At 34.8% G+C, this 26,824-nt stretch overlaps 2 protein-coding genes across 2 annotated transcripts; one reads left to right on the top strand and one right to left on the bottom strand.

Annotated features, from left to right (window-relative positions):
• Positions 1–1,262: 1,262 nt before the first annotated feature.
• Positions 1,263–26,225, bottom strand: efhb (EF-hand domain family, member B; the record flags this gene model as incomplete). The annotated part of the gene is made up of 13 exons (XM_065298928.1): positions 1,263–3,118; positions 4,394–4,575; positions 4,814–5,032; positions 7,001–7,208; positions 8,146–8,300; positions 8,389–8,456; positions 8,547–8,630; positions 8,880–8,985; positions 9,092–9,202; positions 10,738–10,918; positions 11,321–11,464; positions 11,687–11,749; positions 26,145–26,225. Coding segments are annotated over 13 exons (1,749 nt in total), but the record flags the coding sequence as incomplete, so codon positions are not given.
• rab5ab (RAB5A, member RAS oncogene family, b) lies at positions 12,680–21,750 on the top strand. The gene is made up of 6 exons (XM_065298926.1): positions 12,680–12,752; positions 15,994–16,225; positions 16,320–16,471; positions 16,757–16,879; positions 17,043–17,136; positions 18,787–21,750. Exons 2-6 carry the CDS (start codon positions 16,060–16,062, stop codon positions 18,900–18,902), a joined length of 651 nt encoding a protein of 216 aa, XP_065154998.1. The 5' UTR covers positions 12,680–12,752; positions 15,994–16,059; the 3' UTR covers positions 18,903–21,750.
• Positions 26,226–26,824: the final 599 nt, after the last annotated feature.

Here is a 26,824-nt window from a genome sequence, read left to right as displayed (position 1 = left end):
TTGGCAAAAAAAATTTTTAATTTTGACCCATACAATGTATTGTTGGTAATTGCTACAAATACACCCGTGTGACTAATGACTGGTTTTGCGGTCCAGGGTCACAAGTGTACGAAAGAAATACTTATTTAAAAAAACCTTTGAATGGTCCTTCGGGGCATAAAAAATTTGGCATTGAATCATCTTTACCTTTATTTTAGATGAACACAAAGTACCAAAGCTCACTAGTGTTATAATATTTATAATTTAGATCTGAAAATCTCAGACCACTAATGAAAATGTATGTTTTTTAAATCTCTATTATTATTATTATTGCTATTAATAATTATTATTATTACAGTTTTTCTGAATTGCTAAAACACTAAACTCCAATCTCTGAACCAAATTCATAGCGGCCTAAACACATCTGTCTCATCATGCACTCTTTTTGCAAAATTCTAAACACAAACTTCTCACTAAAACACACATTTCACACTGCAATGCACTTGTTTTATAAATGCTAAACACAGGCAGGCAAAAGTTGAACACAACTGCAACACCGTTATCATCGAGTAAACACAACAACTCAAATTTCTACACACTTTTATCTAATGGTATTTTTTACCAATTGTGTGAATTGGAAACAGTCTGAGAGGCAGATGAAGAGTATGAGGAAGAAAATGACACCAGAGACGATGGAATTGGCTAAAATTGCAGTTGGATTGCTGACTTTTTACAAAATACAAGTGCTGCTTACAGTAATATTGAAAACTTACTATTACTTGCAGTACTTACAGTAAAGTATTCACTATATTCACTGAACTAAACTTGTGATTACAGTAATATAGATTTTTAACAGTATTTGTCAAGTGTGTTGTTATGTACAATAAACATGTATTTTTCTGTAAGCAAATGTCCTGGATGTTGTGTTTTCCATTTTTTAAGGTAGTGTCTAATGGATGCTTGAAGTGTTTTATATTATAGACTTATGTGTGTATGATTTGAAAGCTTAGTTTGATTTTGAGTACAAGTGAAATGGTTTTGAAGGAATTGTTTGATTTTGCTGGAAGAGTCAGGGGTTCTGTGAATTTTGTTTAAAATTGGGATTTGTGTTTAAGGTTTTAAGAAAATGAGTGATGGTTTCAAAAAATGTGTTTTAACAATTCAGAAAACTGTAATATATTATTATTAACAATGTTTTCAGTTTTCTTTACTTTTTATTGTAACATACTATCAGCGTAGTAGCAATTTTATTTGTTTATTTGTTTATTAATGTATTTATTTATTTATTCATATTTTGTATATCCTACTTTTGAAATCACAACATTCAGAGGTTCCTAAAATATCATTACTGTGTCAAGTATGAAAATTTATACAGAGATTATGACAACCGTTTACTCAACACAACAGTATGTGAAAGCTGTTTAAGTTTAGGCAGGCTGAGGATGCGATCATAATGTTTCCGACGAGATAAATTACAGTTAATATGATATTTGATCCTTTCAGATCATACAGAACCACAGATGGGTCCTGAGACCGATTATCATCTAATAATATAGATATAAAAATCAGTCCTTAGTTAAACTGACAGTAGAAGTGTGGAAGTCATTCGGTGTCTGTAGAAAAACTCCTTTATGTCTCGTCATTCCTTTAAAGCCATGAATGCATAAACAAAGGCAGTCAAATGATTATTTAGTGAAATTCATTAAATCATTTAGAAACGTGGATGTGGGATTATGATGTTTGGAGGCAGTAATGGATTGATCTGTTTAACTTGCGTGGGTGTTTTGTCACATGTGTGCAGACAAATCATAATATGATTAACAGTGGATATCATAGCTCGCGTTTCAACAGAAATAAATGTGTTAATACCTTATTATACAATTAATCACGCTGGCTTCAACTACAACTGAACTGAACAAAAGAAATAAAAACATTAATGTGCTTTTATTTTGCACTCCTCTAGGCTTTTATTATGGATTAAAGACTCGTTGCAGTTATTAATCTGTTTAATGCATTAAACATTCACTCATTTTTCTGATGCAAAAAAGCAAAGCAATCAATATGTCTCTCTGTCTTTATATATATTTGCTTATGCATTTAAAGTCAACGTGAAAATCTTTGCCACCCATTTTGTCCATGTTTCATGTCCAATAAAAAGGAAGTGGACTTGATTTTAGCCACCAGCAACTGATTGGATCATGAATTTATTGAATGCATAAATATTTTAAAATTGTATAAAATATGTAATTATTAAACTGTAAATCTGTAAAAAAAAAAATAGGACAACTTTAGACCGAGTGCACTCACAAAACAGATGTCTTACAGCCATCATTCATAATAAATGACAAATTTGGTAAATTACTTGTATTCTGTGTGATATACTGTAATCCTTTGGGAGAATATTGTAATTGACAGTAACTGTAAATGCAGCATAATGTTATCCTGGGAGGCAAAAATTCATTAGTGAGCTGAAGTATTATTATGCTACATTAAGGGTTCATTGCAGACAGGCCCCTCGCAACACTTCACATCATTTGACAAGAGACTAAATTAAACAAATAACGTGGCGGAAATTACAGCTGACCCAATAATGGATGTGAACTAATAAAAGACAGAAGTCATCGGGGTTTAAACCTCCTTTTTCCCCAGAATAAACACTGCTATAGTCATTATTATTATTATTATTAGTGTCTCATTATAGTTATAGTAATTATTGTTTATCTTTGTAGTCTCCACATTTATTATGATACTAAATTGATCCCCTTCATAGGCCATTAACTCATAACGTAACAAATCTCATTTTATCATTGTAACATTTACATGTATTTGTAATTTGTAATTTTATGCAAACCGACATACAAATAAAAAATTTGGTCCAACAATTCTTAATAATATTTGTAATAACACTTGTGTAATTGAAGTCTTTATTTACTGCTATTATTATATTATCATCAATAAACACATTTCATGACGAAAATACTGAAGTGTTGTTTTAACATGACTGTAGCTCACACAGAACGTTTCGAAAGCTCTCCACACAAACGTCACCGGTGGGATGTCTCATGGACGCCATCTTCCAGGCCTCATCAAACATCTCATCTTCAAACTTCAGACCCGCTTTCTGGAATATCTGTGCTATCTATGGATGATAAATATATCTTTGGTCAGCATACTGCCAACAACTCCAAAAATACAATAATAATTCTGCTAAACACACTGATTTTTTATTTATTTAACATAATTAAAATTTGCTAATTTAATCCATTACAATATCGTTTTTGGTTTTAATAAAAAATATTAAGTGGTTTCTAGGCATATCACATGGGTTTTAAATCAACCTGTGTGAATATGAATCATTTAAGTCAGCACTACTGTACATGAATAATGTGTGTTGTATTAAAGTAATATTGCTAAAACTGGGCAGGATTTCCAATTCCCAGCATGCTTTGCATGAGACTGAATAATGAAAATAAATATCAAAATAAAGGATTATTTTATGCATTTTTAATTAAGATTAAGAAAAGAGGGGAATTTTTAAAGGTGGGGTGCACGATCTCTTAAAGCCAATGTTGACATTTGAAATCACCTAAACAAACACGCCCTTACCCCAAAAGAATCTGGACCTTCATTTGATAGACCTGCCCCACACATACGTTACCCAGGCAACGATGTCGGATAGTAGACACGCCCCTTACTGCTGATTGGCTACAAGTGTGTTTTGGTACTCAGCCCGACTCCCTTTTCCAAAGTGTTTTTCAAAAATCATGCAGCCCATCTTTAATGTTTAGTACTGTATGTTGTTAAATTAGTATTTGAAACAGTTTCTCTTTTGTTGTTGGGTTTTTAAATTGTTACCATTGTCCAGACGAGTAGAGCATTTGTTTAGGATGAGAACAGTCTCATTGACATGTATCAGTTATTTAGTGCCGTTTTGATCAAAAAGCAATTGATTTAAAAGCATTTACATTGAAAATTATGCCATAACCAGATTTCAATTAAGTGTTAGCTATGTTAGCTTGCTAATGTGTGCTGTTGGTGAAGTATAATAACTTTAATAACTAAATTTAAGTAGAACTAACATGATAAGATAATAATTTTTACTTGGATCAACTCAGTTTAATTGGGCTATGGTAACTAAAAACAATTGAGTAAGTTCAACTTAATGCATATATCTCAATTTAGATCATTTAACCACTTTTTGTTTAATTGAGCAAATTTAATGAAATTCACTGCAGTTCACTAGCTTAACAATATTCAAGTGATGTAACAACATAAAAATGTACAGTCACAGGTTCATCTGTTTATTATCATTTTATCCGACATTGGAACACTGAATCTTCAGTTTCTGAATCTTAAATTTTGAGTATGAATCATCCATTTTATAATTATGAGTAATAAATGCATCAAAACTCACCTCGTCTTTAGCACGAGGAGCAAAAAGTTGGTCTTCATAAACCCCGTAGAGTGAATGCAGTGTGGGATGCAGCAAATCATACGCTGTTGATTCATCACCGTAATTCGTCCTATCGCTGATGCCTTTGATACGAGGGGCAGGTAGATCTGTACGCACTGACGGTACTCCACACGTCTGATAATCTGTCATTAAAAACAACATGCAGACATGTTGATTTTCAGGGAGGTTGCTACTTTACTAATGTTGACACGAAACATGAATTCAAAATGAAATCAAATTATGAGTTCAGTAAAGAGCTTACATTGCATTTGGTACAACAATATGATCAATAAATCTTATGGTGCAAAGATGCATTCTAAAAAATAAAAGCATCTTTATATTAGTGGTCATAGTAGAACTTGTTAAGTGTTTTTGACTCACTGGTGGTGGGATGCCCATTGATGACAGCATTGATGACAGAAGATGAGGTGATAAATCTGTCCTGCACAGATCTGGGTCTGGATAGGGTTTTAGGGGTCTTCTTGGTGCTTCCCACCTCAACAGACTCCAAGTCCTCCGATCTTACCATGACCTTACAAGCATCAGATTCCTGAAGTTCTGTTCTCTGCATGTTAGCTGGGGCCGTCCATACCGAGCGTTCTGTAATGTACAAGTGATTCATAAATATTTAACACATTCATGTACATCACTGCATAACTGTTATGACACAATAAAATAAAATAATGTCAATGCCCACTTTTTCTTGGTTCCGGTAGTAATTTTCCCACTCTTTTCTAGCTCTATTAAACTTTGCACATGGACGAGTCCTCTGTGTTAACTCCATCTCTAAAATAACTTAAAGCCCCCCTAACCTAGTAAATGCACTTTTAAATGTGTTTCTAACAGAAAATTAGTCCACAATGTGTGTGCAGAAACATCCTGTTATTTTACAAATCCATCTATTCTTTGTGTCATCTCCTTTTTCACCGCAACAGTAACACAAAATCGGCTGTTGGGGATCCCCTGTCAATGTGATGTCACATTGTTAACACCCCAACCATAACCGCTCACATACTCCGCCTTATGAGCGCGTAGTTCAACCTTCTGCCAAAGACACATTTGTTTTGATGTAGTCCAAAGCACATGTGTAAGCGCTCTGCCCCCTACTTTGTATTCGGGGAGGGGCACAGAAGCTTTTTTTCATTTAAAGAGACACACACAAAAACAAATGGTCATGTTCAACATCGTATAATGAAAGGTCTGAGGTTTATTTTAAGATTAAACTTTACAGACACATTCTGGGGATACCAGAGACTTTTTTTATATTGCTGAAAACACTTATGTTAGGGGCTCTTTAAATGTGACCCTGTCTGTAAAATCCAGCCAAAAGTTTCATATCCTAATGGTGGGTTTGGAGCGTCAAAGTTAGATTGTAATAATTGATTTCACATTGATTTCAATCTTTGACATGATCAGTAAATCGCTAAAAATGACTTTTTAGGATCTAGCGGCATCTAGTGGTGAGGTTGCAAATTGCAACCAGCAGCTCATCCACAGCTGACCCCTCGCTTTTGAAACGCATAGAGAAGCTACGGTAGATGCCACAGGACAAACATGTCTACATCAGAGGCAACTTATTAAACAAAGTTTGTCCGTTAAGGGCTTCTGTAAAAAACATGGTGACACAAAATGGTGGCTTCCATGTAATGCAGAGTTCAGACTGCACGATTTTAGCCCTGATTTTGACGTCGTTGAAATTGCCGACAAATGCACGAAATCACAGGCAAATCGATGCTCGTGCACACGAGTGACAATCACACAGTGTGAATGATAAGAGATGCGTTCTGAGAGAATCGTCGACGAGTCGCCGACACCCGTGAGATATTTGGCATGCTAAATATCTGGACCGGTCGGCGATTCAAAAACATGCCGTGTGAAATGTGTTTTTACTGACAATGACATCGGCGATGACCTACAGCCAATGAGAGAGCAACATACAGAGCAGCTGGAAGTTCGGGGAGGAGTCTCAAAACATCTCCTCCTTCATAATCTTTATTTCTTCTTCTTTCTGCTGCAAATGAGCGCACATGCAATTTGTATGGCAAACTTCTTGCGAGCTACTATTTTTAAAAATAATCCCAGTCTCACGTGAGAGCTCCAGTCTTGCACTCGTGACCTCGCGTTGTTTCCTTCGCGTCACTTATTGCGTGCGTTTGGTTGTGAGACGTAGTTTGCGGACTGGGACAAAGTTATCGGCGATTCTTCTTACGGTAAAGTCATGCAGTATGAAACCACCTGTCGCCAATCCATCATGCAGTCTGAAACAGCAGCGACTGAACGCTACCCCAGATAATCACGCAGTGTGAAACCACAGGTGACCCGACTACTTTGAAAATCACGCATTCTGAACTCGCCATAAGGGGACCGCAGTGTATGTAGATAAAAACGTATTATGCTAAGGTAAATAAAACATAATTGTTCATTATTTGAGGTCTTTATACACCCCTGATAATACAGTTATGTATATTATATAAGAGATTCTTCTAAACACACTGCATCTTTAAGCTGGGTTTTCACATACTGGGTCACAAATGATATATAAAACATAGCAAATTAATTTTGATTTACCTCCTGTGAGAATTTTTTGCTCCGTCCTGTTGATTGGCATTTTGTCTTTCCAGTTTAGAAAGTTGGAAAACTCCATAAAGTTGATCAGTCCGTCTTTATCAAGGTCACAGTAATCCATGATGTCATCAAGCACCGGCTCACTGATGATCATGTTAAAGTGATGGCAAACGTCCTTCAGGTCCTCCTTATCTATTTTCCACCGATTCTTCTGCAGCACATAATGACCATCAAAGAAAGCAGTGCATAATCTAAAATTTACCAGAACACTTTCACAGACAAGGCTTAAGGCTAGTCCTAGACTAAAATAGATTTTTGAGCAAGGGCGTAGCACAAGGTCCCGGGTCCTTGCGAATATTTTGTCTTGCAAATATTTTGTGAACGTGAGCGTCTCTTTTATCACAAACCCTTTTGACGAGTGCGCAACTGGCACGTATTTTGACATGATGCATGATGCACATAGGTTTACATGACACACCGAACATATATTTTTAATTCGCGCCCCTCGAAGGAGAAGTCACCGGTTGACCTTGCTGAATAGAGATTTTCTACCAGTGGCAGCTCGTGACTGCTCATCCCAGGGGTGCAAATTCAAAGTTTGTGTCATGTGTGTTGCTTGTGTTTTCAAAATATGTGTTTGTTCCGTCATGTGAATCACGTGCATCACGTGTTTTGTCAAAATAAGTGCCTGCTGCACACGCGTCAAAACCGCTTATGATAAAAGAGACGCTCACGTTCACAAAATACACGCAAGAGATTCCTTTAACATTAAACTCTGATTACGCATGAGATTATGCGAGTATCTGGCAAACGCGAGCGTCTCTTTTATCCTAAACCCTTTAGACGCATCGGCAGCAGGCACTTATTTTGACATGACACCTGATACAAATAGGATCACTTGACGCGCAGAACACATATTTTGAAATTACCAACCACACACACATGATGGACATCGAGTGCCCTCAAAAATAAATCACCAGCCTGTTCCCTACAGAAACTTTAATCAGATTATTAAGACTACAATGCATGCATTTGACTGCTATTAAATAAAATAAATTATTTTAGTGACATTTGAAATAAAGAGTTAGCTCTGGAAATGATACATTTAATTTAGTTTGTTTTATCATGGAAGCAGACAATTTTCTGACCTTGTCATAGTATCTGAATGCTTCCAGCAGTGAGCTGAAGTTTTGGTAGTTGGACTTCTTAAGGTGCTGGCGAACAGCGTTGACCAATGTTCTCCGTCTGTCTTTACCTTTCAGATACTCATCAGGTGAAGTCTGATGGATGAGGTCACCTGCACCTGGACAAAAAACAGAAAAGTCACAAAGATTACAAAGACAGGATTATCATATTCTCAAATACAGGGTGTAAAAGGTGATTCATATTACCAAAGCTGTCAGGTTTCATCAGGACTCCAAATGTGTGATCCCTGGGAACATTTAACGTCTCTGCAATTCTAGAAATAAATGCACGGACAGACAAGACCATACAGCAGCGGAAACTACGAAATTATTACCAAAAACTTTTAAATGTTTTCCAGACTCACGGGTCATGAACTTTGCCTATCTTCGGCTGAGTCTTCTCTCTGAAGTCATCACAACGTTTTGAAACTAATTTTGCACTGTTGTTCCTTTAAAACACAAAGATTACTAAACTGTTCATTTCTGATAATGCTTTTTATTATTATTATTAGGTAAACTCTGAATTGAATACTGATTGCAGACCTAACTTGAATGTTTAAAATGGCAGGCATTTATTCTCTATGTGATTACTGCATGCCATTGTGCCAAACAGCAACCTTTAGCCATCATTAAATTCACAATTTGACATTTGATAGAAAGCTGGAAATGTTGTTATATTTCATTTTGTATGTATTTACTGCCAGTGGAGACATCTGGAGGTGTTCCTCCCATCATTGCGATGAGGTGTAAGGATACCAAATCGACTTTCTCTATCAAAGTTATACTTCCTGTCCACACGCTCCCCTGCAATGGCAAAAACACATGCAGTTTTATTGAAGTTAAACCAAAATGAACTAGTTGTAGTGGTGTTTACAATGAAACATATACAGTATGAAGCATACAGACTAACCTACATAATAGGAGCCATGTGAGTGAATGTAAAGTTGATGTTTCTCCTCAGACTCCTCCTGCACCTGATGTGCAGTTTTGTGTGGATAGATGATTTCACCGACATCAGAACCTGTGTTAATAGAAACTTTTACTATTACTTATCTACACTCACCTAAAGGATTATTAGGAGCACCTGTTCAATTTCTTATTAATGCAATTATCTAATCAACCATTCACAAGGCAGTTGCTTCAATGCATTTATGGGGGTGGTCCTGGTCAAGACAATCTCCTGAACTCCAAACTGAATTGCAATTTTGAGCGTGGCATGGTTGTTGGTGCCAGACGGGCCGGTCTGAGTATTTCACAATCTGCTCAGTTACTGGGATTTTCACGCACAGCCATTTCTAGGGTTTACAAAGAATGGTGTGAAAAGGAAAAAACATCCAGTTTGCGGCAGTCCTGTGGGCGAAAATGCCTTGTTGATGCTAGAGGTCAGAGGAGAATGGGCCGACTGATTCAAGCTGATAGAAGAGCAACTTTGACTGAAATAACCACTTGTTACAACTGAGGTATGCAGCAAAGCATTTGTGAAGCCACAACACGCACAACCTTGAGGCGGATGGGCTACAACAGCAGAAGACCCCACCGGATACCACTCATCTCCACTACAAATAGGAAAAAGAGACTACAATTTGCACGAGCTCACCAAAATTGGACAGCTAAAGACTGGAAAAATGTTGCCTGGTCTGATGAGTCTCGATTTCTGTTGAGACATTCAGATGGTAGAGTCAGAATTTGGTGTAAACAGAATGAGAACATGGATCCATCATGCCTTGTTACCACTGGGCAGGCTGGTGATGGTGGTGTAATGGTGTGGGGGATGTTTTCTTGGCACGCTTTAGGCCCCTTAGTGCCAATTAGGCATCATTTAAATGCCACGGCCTACCTGAGCATTGTTTCTGACCAGGTCCATCCCTTTATGACCACCATGTACCCATCTTCTGATGGCTACTTACAGCAGGATAATGCACCATGTCACAAATCTCTTTCAAATTGGTTTCTTGAACATGACAATGAGTTCACTGTACTAAAATGGCCCCCACAGCCACCAGATCTCAACCCAATAGAGCATCTTTTGGATGTGGTGGAACGAGAGCTTCATGCCCTGGATGTGCATCCCACAAATCTCCATCAACTGCAAGATGCTATCCTATCAATATGGGCCAACATTTCTAAAGAATGCTTTCAGCACCTTGTTGAATCAATGCCACGTAGAATTAAGGCAGTTCTGAAGGCGAAAGGGGGTCAAACACAGTATTAGCATGGTGTTCCTAATAATCCTTTAGATGAGTAATTTCAAACCTTCTGAGAAACACATAAGATCACTAAGATCAACACAACCTGACAGACATTTAACAACATTGACACTTAATAATAAAATATTTGATGCAATCATCGTGCATAGTGTAACGATATCTTTAATACTGACTTAGTAAGGACATGTCAAAGATTAAAAATCAATGTAAAGTCAAACTTTGGTGCTCAAAATCTCATCATTAGTTTATGATTACATTTCACAAAGTCACAATATTCATTTACTACTTAAAAAATACTACTGAAAGTTTAATCATCATCACTGTGCTAGTGAGGTTTTATCAGTCTTACATTGTAGGGTTGTAACCCCAAAAGCTGTTTTCCCAGGATCAAGCCAGCTTGGCAAACCGGGGCCTTGAACCTGTGACCTTCCAAGAGGTGCCTTCTGATTGGTGGCATAAATGCTTTCTTGAAGCTGTCGCAGTCTGTCTTGAAACCGTGTCTTTGGTGCAGGATTGATCACAGATCCAGCCTAATTATATTTTGTGTAAGAATTTTGCATTGTGACACTATCAGTGATATTATAATTGAACACATTTATCCCCCTCCAAAACTGTCATTACTAAGAGGAATCTAAAAGTTACTATTGAGGTTTTTATGTATTTAGCTTTGTGCAATTATCATTATTCTCAATGGCATGATTCACATTAGATTCCCATTACTTTAATCCAGTCATTTCTTGGCATTACGGTAATAAGAATCCTGGAGAGAAATTTGTTTATTTGTCATGAAATGACAAAAGCAGCGAAATTGTCATTAAGGAAATAAAGAAAATATTTGTTTATTTATTACCGAGATATAGAATACTGTAGTTTAAAGATCACACACATTTGTGTCTAATAAAAACTCACAAAAGATTGACTATCATACTTACAGCTATAGATGATTTAGTGCTCACACCATGAACTATAGCACTGGCAATATCAGGATCATTTGCCTTTCCATGAAACACCCGAACTGACCCAACAGTCGGATAAGCCGAATGGACAAACTTTCTGACCACAGGTGGAGTTTCACACTGATACAAATTATTCAAGAACATAAATGATATTATTGTACTTTAGCTAAAAAAAAAACAATATACAGTACAATATATAAAATAAAACATGTAGGTATACGTTCAAGCTATACAAAATGTGAAATACTATTTTATTTTAAAAAAAAACTCAGTTAGAAATCCGAGGTAAGTAGACACATACTGTATGTACTTTCAGAATCCTGTTTCTAATAAATGACTCACCCTTGGCGTAATTTCCCGCAAACATGTCTTTGCTCGGTCACCCACTGGAATGAGCTTTCCTGCCTTTAAATAAAATATGCATGAATGTGCAGAGAATTTCATCAGATCTGAGTACAATACATGAAAGATCAAAGTGAAATGGAGTCATTACCGCACGGATAGTTGGAAATGTGTCCTTGCGTCTCCGGGTGAATGCATTGCGCTCAGACGCGTCCACGAGACTCATGCCTTCACACTTTTTATAAAGTTTTATTTACACTAGAGTCTATAAACCCAAAGGAGCTTTAGCGAACCCCTGCTAACATGCATTCACGAGTCCGTCTGCGTCCCGTTACCTGGCAACGCATTAAAGGAAACGCAACGCCAATTTGCCGCTATCGACTCGAGATGTCCAATTACATTCTCTTATTTTTACTCTAAAAGTAGGTTGTTACTAGGCTCTAGCTACTATGCAACTTTAATTGAAAGTAATAAAAGTATTATTTATAGCTTTGGTAATAGAATTACATTTGTTTACGGTATAATTTTGGGGAGAGTAAGCTAAGTCATTGACTATGTGTTTAGCGTATTGTTTAATGTTTTCAAAGCAACTAGAGTAAAAACAGTTATTTTTAACTAAAAGTAACTTTTATTAAAATACGTTTTTTTTCTGAATTGTCAGCATGACAGCACAGAAAAATGTGTTTTAATTTTAAAAATGCATTAGAAGGATAAACTGTAAATTATTTTTTTACTGTTATACTGCATATTGACATGACAAGAAAAGTTCAAGATGAAAGTGAAACTAAGACAGCAAATGCTTTTGATATGACATCGATAAAATTATTAGGCCCGTGCATAAAATACTATATATATAAGTGTAGTAATACAACAAAAATAAACTAGTAAAAAAAAAAAGAAAGAAAATTTGTACACATAATCCAGCGTGTTATGAAAAGTAGAAGTCAGAAATCTCGTTCCTAATTGGCTGGTTTCTTCCTGACGCAAAATGACGTCAGTGCCAGTCATCCGATCCGTCATCCTCAGTTTTGATGTGAAGGGGAAGTTGGGAGGATTCGAGAGGAAGGTACGAGTCTTTAAACAGTTTTACTGTTATCTCACTTTAATGTGTTTTGGTCTTGTCCTTTAGTAAGCAAACGTTGTGGAGTTATTTCCGGTGTTCTAGCTTTTTAACGGTTTATTCACGAGTTGTCACACGCAATGTTTTCTGAGCGCGCGGCCTGTTTTTTCTGTTAGCATTAGCAGCGTTAGCTTGATCTTTCAGGAGTCGCTTGAAACGTAGCCACAGAGAAAACCCGACTGCGCCGGTAAAAACACATCTGACACGGCTAAATCACGACTGTCGGCATCATGAGAGCATATGTTGTGTGTGTTAGACTTGAAATGGGGAGAAAAATCGCTTCATTAGCACCAGAGGCTAACAAGCAACTCGAGCTTCAAAAGCTGTCTGTTATTATATCATGACACAAAATACATTGTTTATACAAGCAATTTAGTTGTTTATTTTATCGTCATTCTTTGATTTAGCCTCGTAGTACATTATAGTATTAGCTCATGGAAGCCTGTTGTGGTTTGTTTTACAAGACTAGATTGTGATACATGCCCAACAAGTCTTGCTTTATCATCTGTTTCTAAGTAAATGTGCCGCCTGTTATTAGACATGATGACATATTGTACTATATTTACAGAAAGCCTAAATAAGTGTCTGTTTTTTATGTCTACATAAGTATTTAAAGTGACTGACTTTTAAGGACGTATTATAGTCCAGTATACTGCAGATAAACATTGGGATAGTTGATTTTGAAAGTGGGTTCACTACTAAGAGATGTGCTATATATTCAGAATAACATACTTGCATATTATTGCTGCAGATGAAGTATGCATGTCTTTTACAGTATGTGCATTTTTTGTTTGCATAAAAAATCCAGACCATACTGCAAAAATATGCTTTGCAGTGTGACAAAAAGTTTACTGACAAAATTGGATACAAAATCTGACTACTTTTTCTTTAAGATGATAACCGCATGACTAAATTAAATAAACAAAATATGCTTGTTGCCTACCATACACTACATGTTACTGTCAATTGTTTTATCTACTATCAAAAACCTGTCAACTCTTTGTACAGTAATATTAATTACGCTAATACTCCATACTAATAAACATGGCCTTGGTTTTGTTTGGCGTCTGTCTAAGGGCACGGCCCTGACGTCATGGGGTTTTTAGGTCAAACACAAAGGATGTTTAAGGCTAAACAGAGCTTGCCGTTTCTGAACAATGTCTGTTGTTCATGTTCAGTCACGTGATTGCATTGCTATGAATTAGATGGGATGACATACTGCACAACAGAAGGTCTTTCTTAAACTATTATTACATGAAATCATATTGAGGGTTTTGCATGGATTACTTGTTCAATCAAAATAGTAAACATATAAATGTGCAAGCAGGGCATAACGAAAAAAATATATATCAGTGGTTCAGGTTTTCACTTGCCCAGCCAAAATTTTCACTGGCCCCACCAAAAATATCTCTTTGCTCTACCAACTGATGTAACACGCAACACATGCAAAAGTGTCCACAACAATTCATGACATCGCTGAGAAACGTTTGCAATGCTTAAATTGTGTCTCAATGGTAACATTGCATAAGAATAGATACAGACAAACGGCCACAGGCAGAAAATATACTTTAGTGAGTGAGGGCAGTGACAATACTGTTTACTGGCCCCAGCATCTCTTACGCTGGCCCCGGTCCACCGGGCAGTCCTTTATGTTAAGCCCTGGCAAGGTTTCATTCTTAAAATCAAGGTTTATTTTATTAAAACAAACATATCTGACTTCTCAGACCAATACATTGCCAGGTTGAATATTGCTGTAGATATGCCATATTTATTTTAGTGTTATGAAACCTATCTGGTCGTCCAAATAAGTCGCAGGTTTTGTACCAACCAACCCTGCTTAAATACACCTGCCTCAGCTTGTTTTTTAAAGTGAACCTGAACTATTGAAAGAGTTAAATTTTTAACAATTGACAACCTGAAAGTTATATTATTATATATACAAAATAATAACACACAGTGCACACACACATATTATGCAAAAACAAACTTTTATTTTGTATGTGATGTATCACGATTATTCTTTTAACAGCCCTAATTTATTCACAAGACTTTATCATGCTTGTAAATCACAATTTAGATTAGGGATGCATAATGATTAATCGCGATTAATCTATAGCAGAATAAAGGTTTTTGTTTACATAATTATATATATATATATATATATATATATATATATATATATATATATATATATATATATATATATATATATATATATATATATATAAAAATGTGTGTGTGTGTGTGTGTGAACTGTGTATAATAATTATGGATATATAAATATGCACACATGCATGTATAATTTTAGGAAAATATATATTAGTATTTATATATAATATAAATGATACATAAATATACAAATGTATAAACACATGTAAACATTTCTTAAATATATACATGCATGTGTGTGCATTTATCTATACAAAGTTATACACAGTTCACAGTCACACACACATATGAGGTAAACGAAAACTTTTATTCTGCTATAGATTAATTGCGATTAATTATTATGCATCCCTAATCTAAATTGTGATTTACAAGCATGATAAAGTCATGTGAATAAATTAGGGCTGTTAAAAGAATAATTGTGATAAACCACATACAAAATAAAATTTTGTTTTTTGCATAATATATGTGTGTGCACTGTGTTTAATTATTTTATATAAAAATAAACACATATGCATGTATGTACTTAAAAAAACATATACATTTAGATTTTGATAGATATTACATTAACAAAAATTCTCTTAAATGTATGTGTGTGTGTATATACAAAATAACTACACACAATATACACACAAATATATTATGCAAACACAAACTTTTATTTTGTATGTGATTAATTGCAATTCATCTATTGGCAGCCCTAAAATAAATGCAGTCATATATATAAAAAAAAAAGTAAATAAGTACTACTTTTTGAACTTTTTTTAATGTTTACAAGCTACATCTTGGTCTTTGTGGGTGCATTTAAAATTAATAAAAAAAAATCATCTACAACTAGTCATTGAAACTCATTGGTTACAAACTGTGAAAACATTTTGATTTATGTTAGAAGAAAACAAAAAAGGGTGAATCTCCAGGAGTAAACCAAAGCGCCCCTGATATATTACACTACTCTTTGAAGTATTTTTTGTGAAGAGCTGATTATCCTAAAAAAATTTAATTAACCAAATTTTTTCTGCAGATCTGGGAGTGGCCTTTTGCGAGAAGCACCTTTTGATTTCTGTACAGGAGATTGGCGTTTAGGGTCATGGCAGGAAGAGGCGGAGCAACGAGACCTAATGGGCCGAATGCCGGCAACAAGATCTGTCAGTTTAAACTAGTGCTTCTGGGAGAGTCTGCTGTGGGTAAATCAAGTTTAGTCCTTCGCTTCGTAAAAGGACAGTTTCACGAGTTTCAAGAAAGCACAATAGGAGGTAATTGCATTATCTGTTCATTTCTGCTCTGTTATGAGCAATTTCTTTAGGTTTATGACGAGATCTGACTCTTTCTCTGTTCTCTCACCAATAGCGGCTTTTTTGACTCAGACAGTATGTTTGGATGACACAACAGTGAAGTTTGAAATCTGGGATACGGCCGGCCAGGAGCGCTACCACAGTTTGGCCCCGATGTACTACAGAGGAGCACAGGCGGCCATAGTGGTGTATGACATCACAAATGAAGTGAGTTTGCAAAAGTTACAAGCATGGAAAACGTTTTTCCAAAGTTTATAAAGAGAATTGAAACGAAGCTGGGATGCTAGGATTTCTGACACATGAAACATTGCAATGCAGCTTCACAAAGAGGCTGTTGTTGAAGGATGTGTGAAGGAATAGAGACCATAAATACAGCAGAAAGGATGATAAATGATCCCTTTAGAGAGAATACATCCAGAGTTTGGTCTTCACATGTACAGTAGATGTCTGGGGGAAATGCCCTAAAGGAATGCAATGTTTTTCTCTTTCCAGGAATCGTTTACACGTGCAAAAAACTGGGTAAAGGAGCTTCAAAGACAAGCCAGTCCAAATATCGTAATAGCTTTGGCTGGAAACAAGGCAGATCTTGCCAACAAGAGAGCACTGGACTTTCAGGTTTGTAACGTTTGACGAGAGGAGACGTGGTCTTACAAATGAGCCGTGGAAGTGTTTATAAACACACAAACATGACTTGCAGACTTCCAGACTTTTAAAATTGTCTGTTTGAAGTCTGCCAAGGTTCTGGAACCCTGACTCGAGTTTTTGTTTTTTTACGTAGGATGCTCAGTCATATGCAGACGACAACAGTTTGCTTTTTATGGAAACATCGGCAAAGACTTCAATGAACGTGAATGAGATTTTTATGGCCATCGGTAAGTTAACTTTTTTTTTTTTTCTGTCAAATAGCAGCCAGTGAAAAATAAATAGTAGAGCTTTAAATTAAGGACTGGGTGTAGTTCACTTTTTATGCATACGCGAGGGTCAGTGCAAAGCGCACGTAATGAAAAATGTATGCGTATGTCACACATGTGCATTTAATTTTCTTTTAGTAATTAGTTTATCCACAAAGTAGTCAATGGAAAAACTGCATAAAATCAACTGTAATGGCCAAAATAGATTGTACCAAGAGGTCAGGAAGTATCCTCATATATACACACAACTATACCATGAAATTGTACAGAGATATTTACACAAGTTTTAACTCGTGGCGTCACCCCTTTAAACCTACTTAACTGCACCATATTGACCCTTGTAGGCCAGTAAAGGTATTGCATGCATCCAATGCCCATGTACAGGAGTCAGATGAAGTTTGCTTTGAGATCATTGTTAAAAATGTAAAACATACATAAAAGAAGCCAAGCTAATATAAGAATATGTAATAAATAAATATTAAAATTGAGGCTATTAATATAATGTCCTTTGGCGGGCAACTCACAGACTCTGTGCAGTAGGGATTCTTCGATCAGTTTTTTTGATGCCGATACCGATTACAGATTTGTAATCTTCGTGATCGGCCGATACCGACTTTTTAAAAGTTGATATGCAATCTTTTTATGACTGTAACTGTTAACCTTTTTTCTGGATAAAGTAATACAGATGTTGCCTTTGTTATATTACTTGCAGTAATTAGGTATATTATTGTGTAAATTGAGAATCAAATAAATAAGCACAACAAATATTTCTTCTGCAAAGTCGGGTGTTCACGGACAAGAGCAGCTGTGAGGAAAATGAAAGTTTAAATGATCAAAACTTAAAAACGCATGCAAATAATAAACTTTTGACATGAGGATGCAATTGTTGGCGATAGATATGTGTTGTATACGCTGTTTGATGGGGATGTGAAGACACGACGCGCTTAGGACCGGAGCGCGTCCTCATAGAAAATACACATCTCTCTGTAAAGGCAAACAGAGAAATCCAAATCTGCATGTCGCACACGAGCAACGGGTTATTAAAATGCCTGCACTACGTAAAAATTTCTCTAATGCAGCCGCATTCAGGATCCCTATGATGCCAAAAGTAAACAGAAAGATCGTTTCATGAGATCGGCAAATTTAGCGAGTACCAATCGAGTCATTTAATGCCATTATCGGCCGATCGATTGGAGCATCCCTACTGTGCAGGCAACCTGGTGCCCGCGGGCACAATGTTGGAGACCACTGATATATACTAACCTTCAGTTTAAACCCCGTTTACTTTCTTAAAACATAAACATTTTGTGTACGAATAGAGCAACTATTAGGTAATTAATAGTCAAGCAAATAGCTGTTTTTATCCTTTCTAAAATACAGTTTTACTTTGCTCAACATATTTGTAATTTGCATTATATTGCAAATTTGGCAATATAAAATTTGGCATCAGATTGCAAAAAGAAGCATAACCCATTGAGTTATTCGAGAGTGAGGTTTGTAAAAATTGTACTTTGCCTTTTGAAAGAGAAGCTCTTGGGAAGCATGTGAACATGTTGAATTTCTTTTTCTTATATTGAAATAATATTTCTTTGGTCTGCGTTCACCCCATAGCAAAGAAGCTACCCAAAAATGAGCCACAGCCTGCTGGTGCCAACGCGGGACGCAGCAGAGGTGTGGATCTAACAGAGACAGCACAGCCCGCAAAAGCTTCCTGCTGTAGCAACTGAAGGGCAGCGCTCCTCACCTCCTAACAGCATCACATCTGGACATGGGGCTCCTCCTTCCAAACCTCGCTCCTCGGATTAGCTAAAGACTCTGTATAGCTGTGTTTCTAATACTTTTTTTACTTTTTATTTTTAAGAAAATATGTAAATCAGCCGTCTACCGGATGCATGTATCACTACAAAAGCTAAATACACATTTTTAACTTGCATTCAGCAGGAGAACAAACCCGTTTGAGAGAGAGAGAGAGAGAGAGAGAGAGAGAGAGAGAGAGAGAGAGAGAGAAAGAAATAGTGCATGTGCTTGTATGCGTCGGAAATGGGGAAGCGAGTGGTTGTGTGCAAACAGATCTGATGGTATCAATGCGTTAAACTGAGCTGTGAGTAAACGAACATGCAAACGAATGGGCAAAGATTTGTGTATACAGATTCCACATGGGCCTGATTATCAAATTGAATCGGATAGTGAAAGGGTTTTAAAGAAAACTGCATTTTCTGAACATCAGAATTCTGCATCAACAGCTAAGTCTCAGTTGTTGACTTGAATTTGGGATGCAGGAGCTGCTTGTTGCACTCCTTAATGCATCTGATGTTCTCATTTTCAGGACAGCCTCTCCTACCACTGTCTGATCTTACTAACTCCCATGCTGCCGTTGGGTTTTTTGCCATTGAGTTCGTATGAGATTATGAAAATATTAGGCCTGTTCATTTCTGGTTCATCTTATACTTAACTGGATGTGGTTGGTTAAGTGGTCCAGCTTTTAGGTGATTCGATCGGTGAACCCATAAAGAACAAATCAAGGCAGTCAGTGAAACCTGTTTAACCTGCTGTATTACTTTCATTATTATTCATTTAGTCTGTATTCCCACACTCTAAAAACGCTTGTGTTAAAAATAATACAATCTAAATGTGTTGTCCCTTATTAGACACATCTCTGTCTTAATATTGGAACAACACATTTTGTCCCTTTTATTTGTTTTAATACAAAATGACGCATAATGTGTTCATTAACATAACACAAACAATGTGTAAAACATTTTTTTAGAGTGCATCTCTGCGTTTTTGCTTATGCATTGTACAAGCAATGGTCAGGCCCAGATGAAATCTGTAAAGTCTGTAAAATCAATTAAAATAGTAAATTGCATTAAATGAAGCAAAGAATAATGGTAAAAAGTAAAAAAACTTAGTTACTTGGTTGCCTTAAAATTTTGAGTTAATTCAACTTTTTTATACAATTTTATTGAGTTAACTAATATTTTTAAGTTAAATTAGCTGAAAATTGAGGCAACAGGTAACTTACTTTTTTAAGTTGAACCAACAAATGTTTTAAAAAATGTTTTAATGCCTTTCAGGAAAATTGTCTTCTAAAATATATAAACATACAAATATATCTAATGGAGGAACAGACCCTCTGCTTTCAAACAAACAAAAACGGGGAAAAAAAACTTTCATCCTATCTATATGTTTTCTCTGCTTATAAACCCTTAAAATTGGCATTTTTTTCTTTAAAAAAAACAAACAATTTTTTTAGCAAAAAGTTGAAATGATAGCATTTTTGTGAAGGAATTTTGTTTAAGATCAGATTCAAAATGATTATCAAAACATACACGCAGTTTAAAATTAGTAAATAATGTTTTGGCTTCAGTTTTGTCATACATTGGGTAGGTGCGCCATCTAGTGGATTATTACGTTTTACAGATTAACATAAAAATTCATCAAACAGGTTTTTATACAAATGTTTTCTCTTCATTGAGATAACTCCTCAATGGCGGGGAAAGAGTTAACAGTGTGGTAATAAGTTAGCCAAAATAATCATTCAGATGTACAAGTCAACATGCAGGGAGAGTTGTCTCGATTTGTTTTTCTTAATGTGTGTGTGTAATTAAAACACAAATCAAATTCTTTATAGATATGTACTTATGTAAAATATAAAGCAACTTTTTCTTCTGGTTGACATAACAGATTATTTTGTCAATCCCACACTGTCAAAAAATGCAGCATTTTTGTCAAATCAACATATATTTTTGTGTTACTTTAACAAATTAAGTTAAACTATTTCAATTTGTTTTTATACGTTATGTCAACTTATCACAGGTCAAAAATTAAAATAGATGGTTGACTCGCAAAACCAAGTGGTTTTAACTTCATGCTGTATTTTTTACAGTGCAGATAAAAGTACCGCTTCGTTTTCTCACTGAATATCTTGTATCACTCGGATCCAAAATAAATTGGGTTGTGAACTGTGTCTTATGTTGACTTTATAAGCAGCAAATTTCACGTGGGCCTGACAATAAGAATTTTTTTTTTCAACAAATACACATAAATACAACTTTATCATGTCCAGGGATTTTCCTTTGCAGTTTTTTGTAATCTTACTGAAAGTCATGAGCAACCTGTGTCTGCATTACTTGCATCAGTGCTGAACTTTCAAATGTTTTTGGAGGACTAAGGTGCAGGCAAATTGAAATGATGTGTAAAGATATGTTTTACTAGTTAAAAGAGTAAACTAAACCCTGTGAGGGCTTTATTAATTCCTTTAAGAACATAATGTTTTATCATTAGACATCATAACAACAACAAAACTACTGCATGTCTTGAAACAGCCATTTGTATTTGCCTGTGTATTAAAGCTTTTGCCATGACCGAGAGTAATTTGCACACTGTACAGCTTCACGTAAATTCTACTACCAATTTTAAGTTTCTTTTCACAGAATATCATGTTTAAATGGTGGTCTTTTAAATGTATGTAGTGTTATTAACAAATGAACTTGACATTTAGTCATTGGTCTGTAATGTATCTTCTCTTGAAATGCTCAATGTTTTTATTTCTAAGAAACTATTGAATTGCACAAATTTCTGTTGCGTTTTTTATTGTGGCTGCCTGTTGAATGATTTCATCATGGACTTCAATGGACTTAACAACACTCCTAAAGTAGCACAGGTAGCTAAATTCCCTGTTGCACCAAAATGTTTGTTTAATCAACTTGAAGTCACAAATAATTTCAACTTTCTTGACTAGGGAGGAGTTGCTATAAATTATAAATATAAAGATAAAATAACTTAACTCAATATATATCAACTTACTAGTCAAGAAAGTTGAAATGAATTGTAAATTCAAGTTGATTAAACTTAAACATTTAAGTACAACAAGTGATTTTTTTGACAGTGAATAAGGTAAACTAATCACAAACCAAATTGATTAAGGGACTGATTGATTTTTAATGTCCAGGTACTAGTATTTCTAATAAAGGGGATGAATTGTATACATAAAGTACATGCTGTGAACATTTAATCAAGGTTGTGTAAATTTAAATACTTTCTTTTTGGACAACACACTAAATACAGCCTGACCTAAATCATATTTTACAAGTTGGCTATATTGATATCAATTCATATGAAGTCAATCGTGCAAAATCGTACGATTCTCATGAAAAAAACAATGTCACAGGGGTCAAGGCAAATCATATGATACAAAATACAAAAACTTACAAATGTGGTCGTATTGATACAAATTAGCCATTGGTAAAATATTGAGTAAATCTTTTGTCAGATGTTTTTAAGCAGTTAATTTTGTTGAGATCAAATAATCTTTACAGAAGACAAATGTCATTTCCTAAAAGTTTTCAAGAAAATCTGCTCATCAAATACACATCCATATAAATCACATACACATGGTGGTTTTAAACCAAATTTCTGCTATATCTTGTTTCTCAGTGTGCTGCTCCAGCATCTTAATATTATGAACTTTTTCAGTCTACTATAAACTATCACTGAAAAAAAATGATTCATTCAATTTACTCATTTTTTAAGGTACACTCTAAAAAATATTGCTTGGACTCAACAAAAAAAAATTATTTTGAGTTAAGACAACTACTTCTGAAATTATTTCCGGCCAACAAACTATAATAAGTTGGATGTACTTAAAAAATTGCGTTGAATACTTATAAAAATTAAGTTGTTTTAACTTGGTTTTTTTTGCATTTTAAATTTGATTCAATCGTGGACACTGATTTACACAAAACTACTAAAATGATTAGAACTTTCACTTGTCAAGTTGCAGAAGACAACTAGTTTTAGCATTTTTATCAACATGCCATCTGATTACAATGGCAAGAGAATGCACGGTGAGTCTGTTCTCAGCTTGAGCAAATGCTCTATTCTTCAGCACAATGGTAACCTCTTAAAAATCAACAACATAACAGAAAATCTTTTTAATACCAAAGGTACAGTACAATAATCATTAAAAGTCTTCTCATGTTTTCATCTTGACTAGAAATGCATAAAATAACACCATATTTCTACATTTACCCACACTATCAAGTCCCATGCAAAGCATGCTGGGAACCTGAAGTTATCAAGCTAAATGCATTGAGTTACTACAACTTAAATAATGTTTTAAACAAACTAACACAGATAATTAATTTGAACTTACACACAATATTAACTTGATGTAACTATCAACATTATCATGTCTGGACAACTCAATAAAAAACGCTTGCAACTTTAAATATTTCAATAAATCAATTATTTAGAATTTTTAACTTGCATTAAATTAAATAGTGGCAACAGATCCCCTGAATTAATTTTTAGAGTGAAGTGGTTGCAATCAATTTATTTAAGCTACATTTAAACAAAAGTTTGTTTTGTTTTCCTAATTTTTTTGTTTAAATGCATCTTAAATAAATTGATTGCGACCACTTACCTTAAAAATTGAGAAAATTGAAGGAATCTCTTTTTTTCAACTTTTATTCTTATTCATATATTTCACAAATACACTAAAAAATTAGCTGTAGTTATGCAGCTTTTCCCAGTAACTTACTGTAGATTTAATTGTTATGTTATTTACTGGCAACAGTTTGTTTAAAGTTAAATGAACATTAAACATTAACAAGTCTTTATCTTTACAGAATAAAACTATAAAATAACAGCCTCATGCAAAGCATTCTGGGAACCAGAAATCCTCATCAACCTTTTCATTTTTTTCCTTCAGATTTTGGTTCCCAGAATGCTTTGCATGAGGCTGTTATTTTAGTTTTATTCTGTAAAGATAAAGACTTGTTAATGTTTAATGTTCATTTAACTTTAAACAAACTGTTGCCAGTAAATAACATAACAATTAAATCTACAGTAAGTTACCGGGAACAGCTGCCAGTAATACTGTCATTTTTACAGATTTTTTTTACAGTGTACCCCAGTAAACATCTCCAGCTGGCTGATATAACTGAGATATTTCTCAGTAGAAGACACGAAGCATATGGTCACACTAGCACTATTTTAGCTATAAGCACTGTTACGTAAACAATATACAGGATGTTTTTTTTTAAAGGATTTTAAAGCCAAACCTATGAAAGCCAAATAAACATGCACCTTTATTTCTGTAAAACTTATAGATCACAATGATCATCACCTCCATCATCATTTTTCCTTCTTTGCCTTGAAAAATCATTAAACAGTCACAACCAAATCATGTACAGAAACAGAACGTTTTGTGATTTAGTTTGGCTTTGCAGTAACTGAGCATTCGTTTTCCTCACTTAAATTACTACACATTATTCAGTAACACGAGACTTAGATTATGTTATATTTCCATGAGATACTCGGTCATTTGTGTGTATGCAAAAGTATTTAAACTGACCAGGAAAGTTTACTCACTCATAATAAACCACTTTGCATGACTGCTTACAGTATCCAAGTATTTGAATGGTTTTAAACATCATTCTGTTACATAAAGTGACATCTGTATACAAACAGAGCTAGATCTTTATCTGGATTTGTTCACATTTGAGTTATGTTTACAATGATATTATGACTGTATAAAATCAGTTTTCCTCAAGTTATAAACAGGCATCCAGAATACCCACGGGTGTACTTTATCACATGTATCTGTTCTTAATGTTGCTCTTCATTTTGAACAATATTTTATTGTAGCATTTAACGTAATGAAACACATTTTGAAATAAAGCTAAGGTTTGTTTTGCTTAAAACAAGGCAGAAATCCATTGTTTAATACATGCACGGTATTTTGAAAATTTTTGCATTTAAAATGAAATATAAAATATCTTTCTGTATAAAGTGTAAACTCTAATATGTTGTTAAATTGTTCACAATATATATTTTTTTGTTTTTAGGCATATGTAAATTTACTGGGTTGAAATATGCACATATTTAATGAGATTGTGTCTATTTGCAGAAAAACTACTTGTATATAACTTATTGGTAAAGTTTCATGACAATCTCTTCATGTTAAAAATGTCCTGCATTCACAAAAAAATGCCACTTTAATATTTTCTTGACTGTTGCTGTGAGATTTTTACATTTTAAGTGTCATCTAATTATCTTAAAAGGGATACACTGCAAAAATTATTTTCACGAAAAAAAAAATTGTATTGTTTTCAGTAAAAATATCTAAAAACTCTTAAATTAAAATGCTTTTTTGTGATGAGCAAAACGACCCAAGAAATCTGCCAATGGGCTGAGCAAAAAAATCTTGAACATTTTTCTTAAACACTAAATTCCAGAAAAAATTTGCTTACCCCATTGGCAGATTTTTTTTGTTTGTTTTATACACAAAATCACTTAAATTTGATATTATTGGTTTAAAAACTAGACTTATTTTCTTGGGTTGTTTTGCTCATCAAGAAGTTAAGAATTTTTAGATATTTTTACTGAAAACAAGACAAAAATACTACAAAAATTTTAGCGCAGTGTAGTTCACCCAAAAATAAAAATCCTGTCATCATTTCTGATTCTCATGTTGTTACAAACCTGTATAAAATATTTTTTCTGATAAACAAAAATGAAGATATTTTGAGGAATGTTTGTAACCAAACCGACCATGAGCACTATTCACTTACATAGTAGGAAAAATACTATGGAAGTGAATGGGGATCATGAATGGTTTGTTACAAACACTCCTCAAAATATCTTCATCCATGTTCATAAACAATGAAATTTATACAGGTTTGTAACAACATGAGAGGGAATAAATGATGACAGACTTTTATTTTTTTTGGGTGAACTGTCCCTCTGATATCACATACAACCATGTTTAGCACTTTCAACAGTGTTTTATGTAATTTCAAAGGGTTACCTGTAAATAGATACCAAACTTTTGTATGTAAACCTCTGCATGTGGGTATGGGAAGCTTTTGAAATTGGGTAGGCCAAATCCAGGTGAAAATCCCCAAAATAGCTTCAGGGTGTAAGAGGTTAATACTTCCGGTTTATAATTGTTAGTCTCTTCTTACCTGCACATGCACCTTATATCCAGCAGATGGCGGCGTTATGCCATCCACATGTGCTGTGTGTAGTAGATGTGTCTGAGAAAAACATCAAGTTTACTCAATGAGTGTTTAAAATAAGAATGAGGATTTAAGTTGTTTTATAGTGTGAGAAGTGTCTCTTCTGTGATCTTTCACTGTCCCGAAGACACTCGGATTGAATCAGTGCAATTTAGTTTACAGGTGATGCAAATTACATAGAGGCCATTGGGGTTTGTTTGGAATGAAAATCAATATGCATGGAAATTGGACATGATCCAATTCATCTGGCTCAATATGGCACAAACTTAAAAAAGTACATAATCATTTACTCTTGAGATACAGCTACACATATGTTAAATAAACATTTGTTTACCATGGAATTGGTTTGAATGAATTTGGTTAACATTCTTCTATGTTTCCTCCTTCTTTTAAAATGTCAGGTTTTCACACTATCACACTTGCCATATAAAAGCGTGTGTATCCAAGGGCGTAGGTTTGATTCTGGCATTGGTGGGGACATAAATAAAATGGTCGCATTGCAAAAACTTGACATAAACAACAGACAACGCAGTATGCACTTTACTCAGTGACATCTGACTCGCCACCCCCGGTGCCATCCCAAATTTAATGTACTATAATAAACAATTCGTTATGTCCTAGAGCCT

Source organism: Paramisgurnus dabryanus, chromosome 13, assembly GCF_030506205.2.
Source record: "Paramisgurnus dabryanus chromosome 13, PD_genome_1.1, whole genome shotgun sequence".
Classification (NCBI taxonomy): domain Eukaryota; kingdom Metazoa; phylum Chordata; class Actinopteri; order Cypriniformes; family Cobitidae; genus Paramisgurnus; species Paramisgurnus dabryanus.
This window is presented reverse-complemented; position numbering and strand designations above follow the sequence as displayed.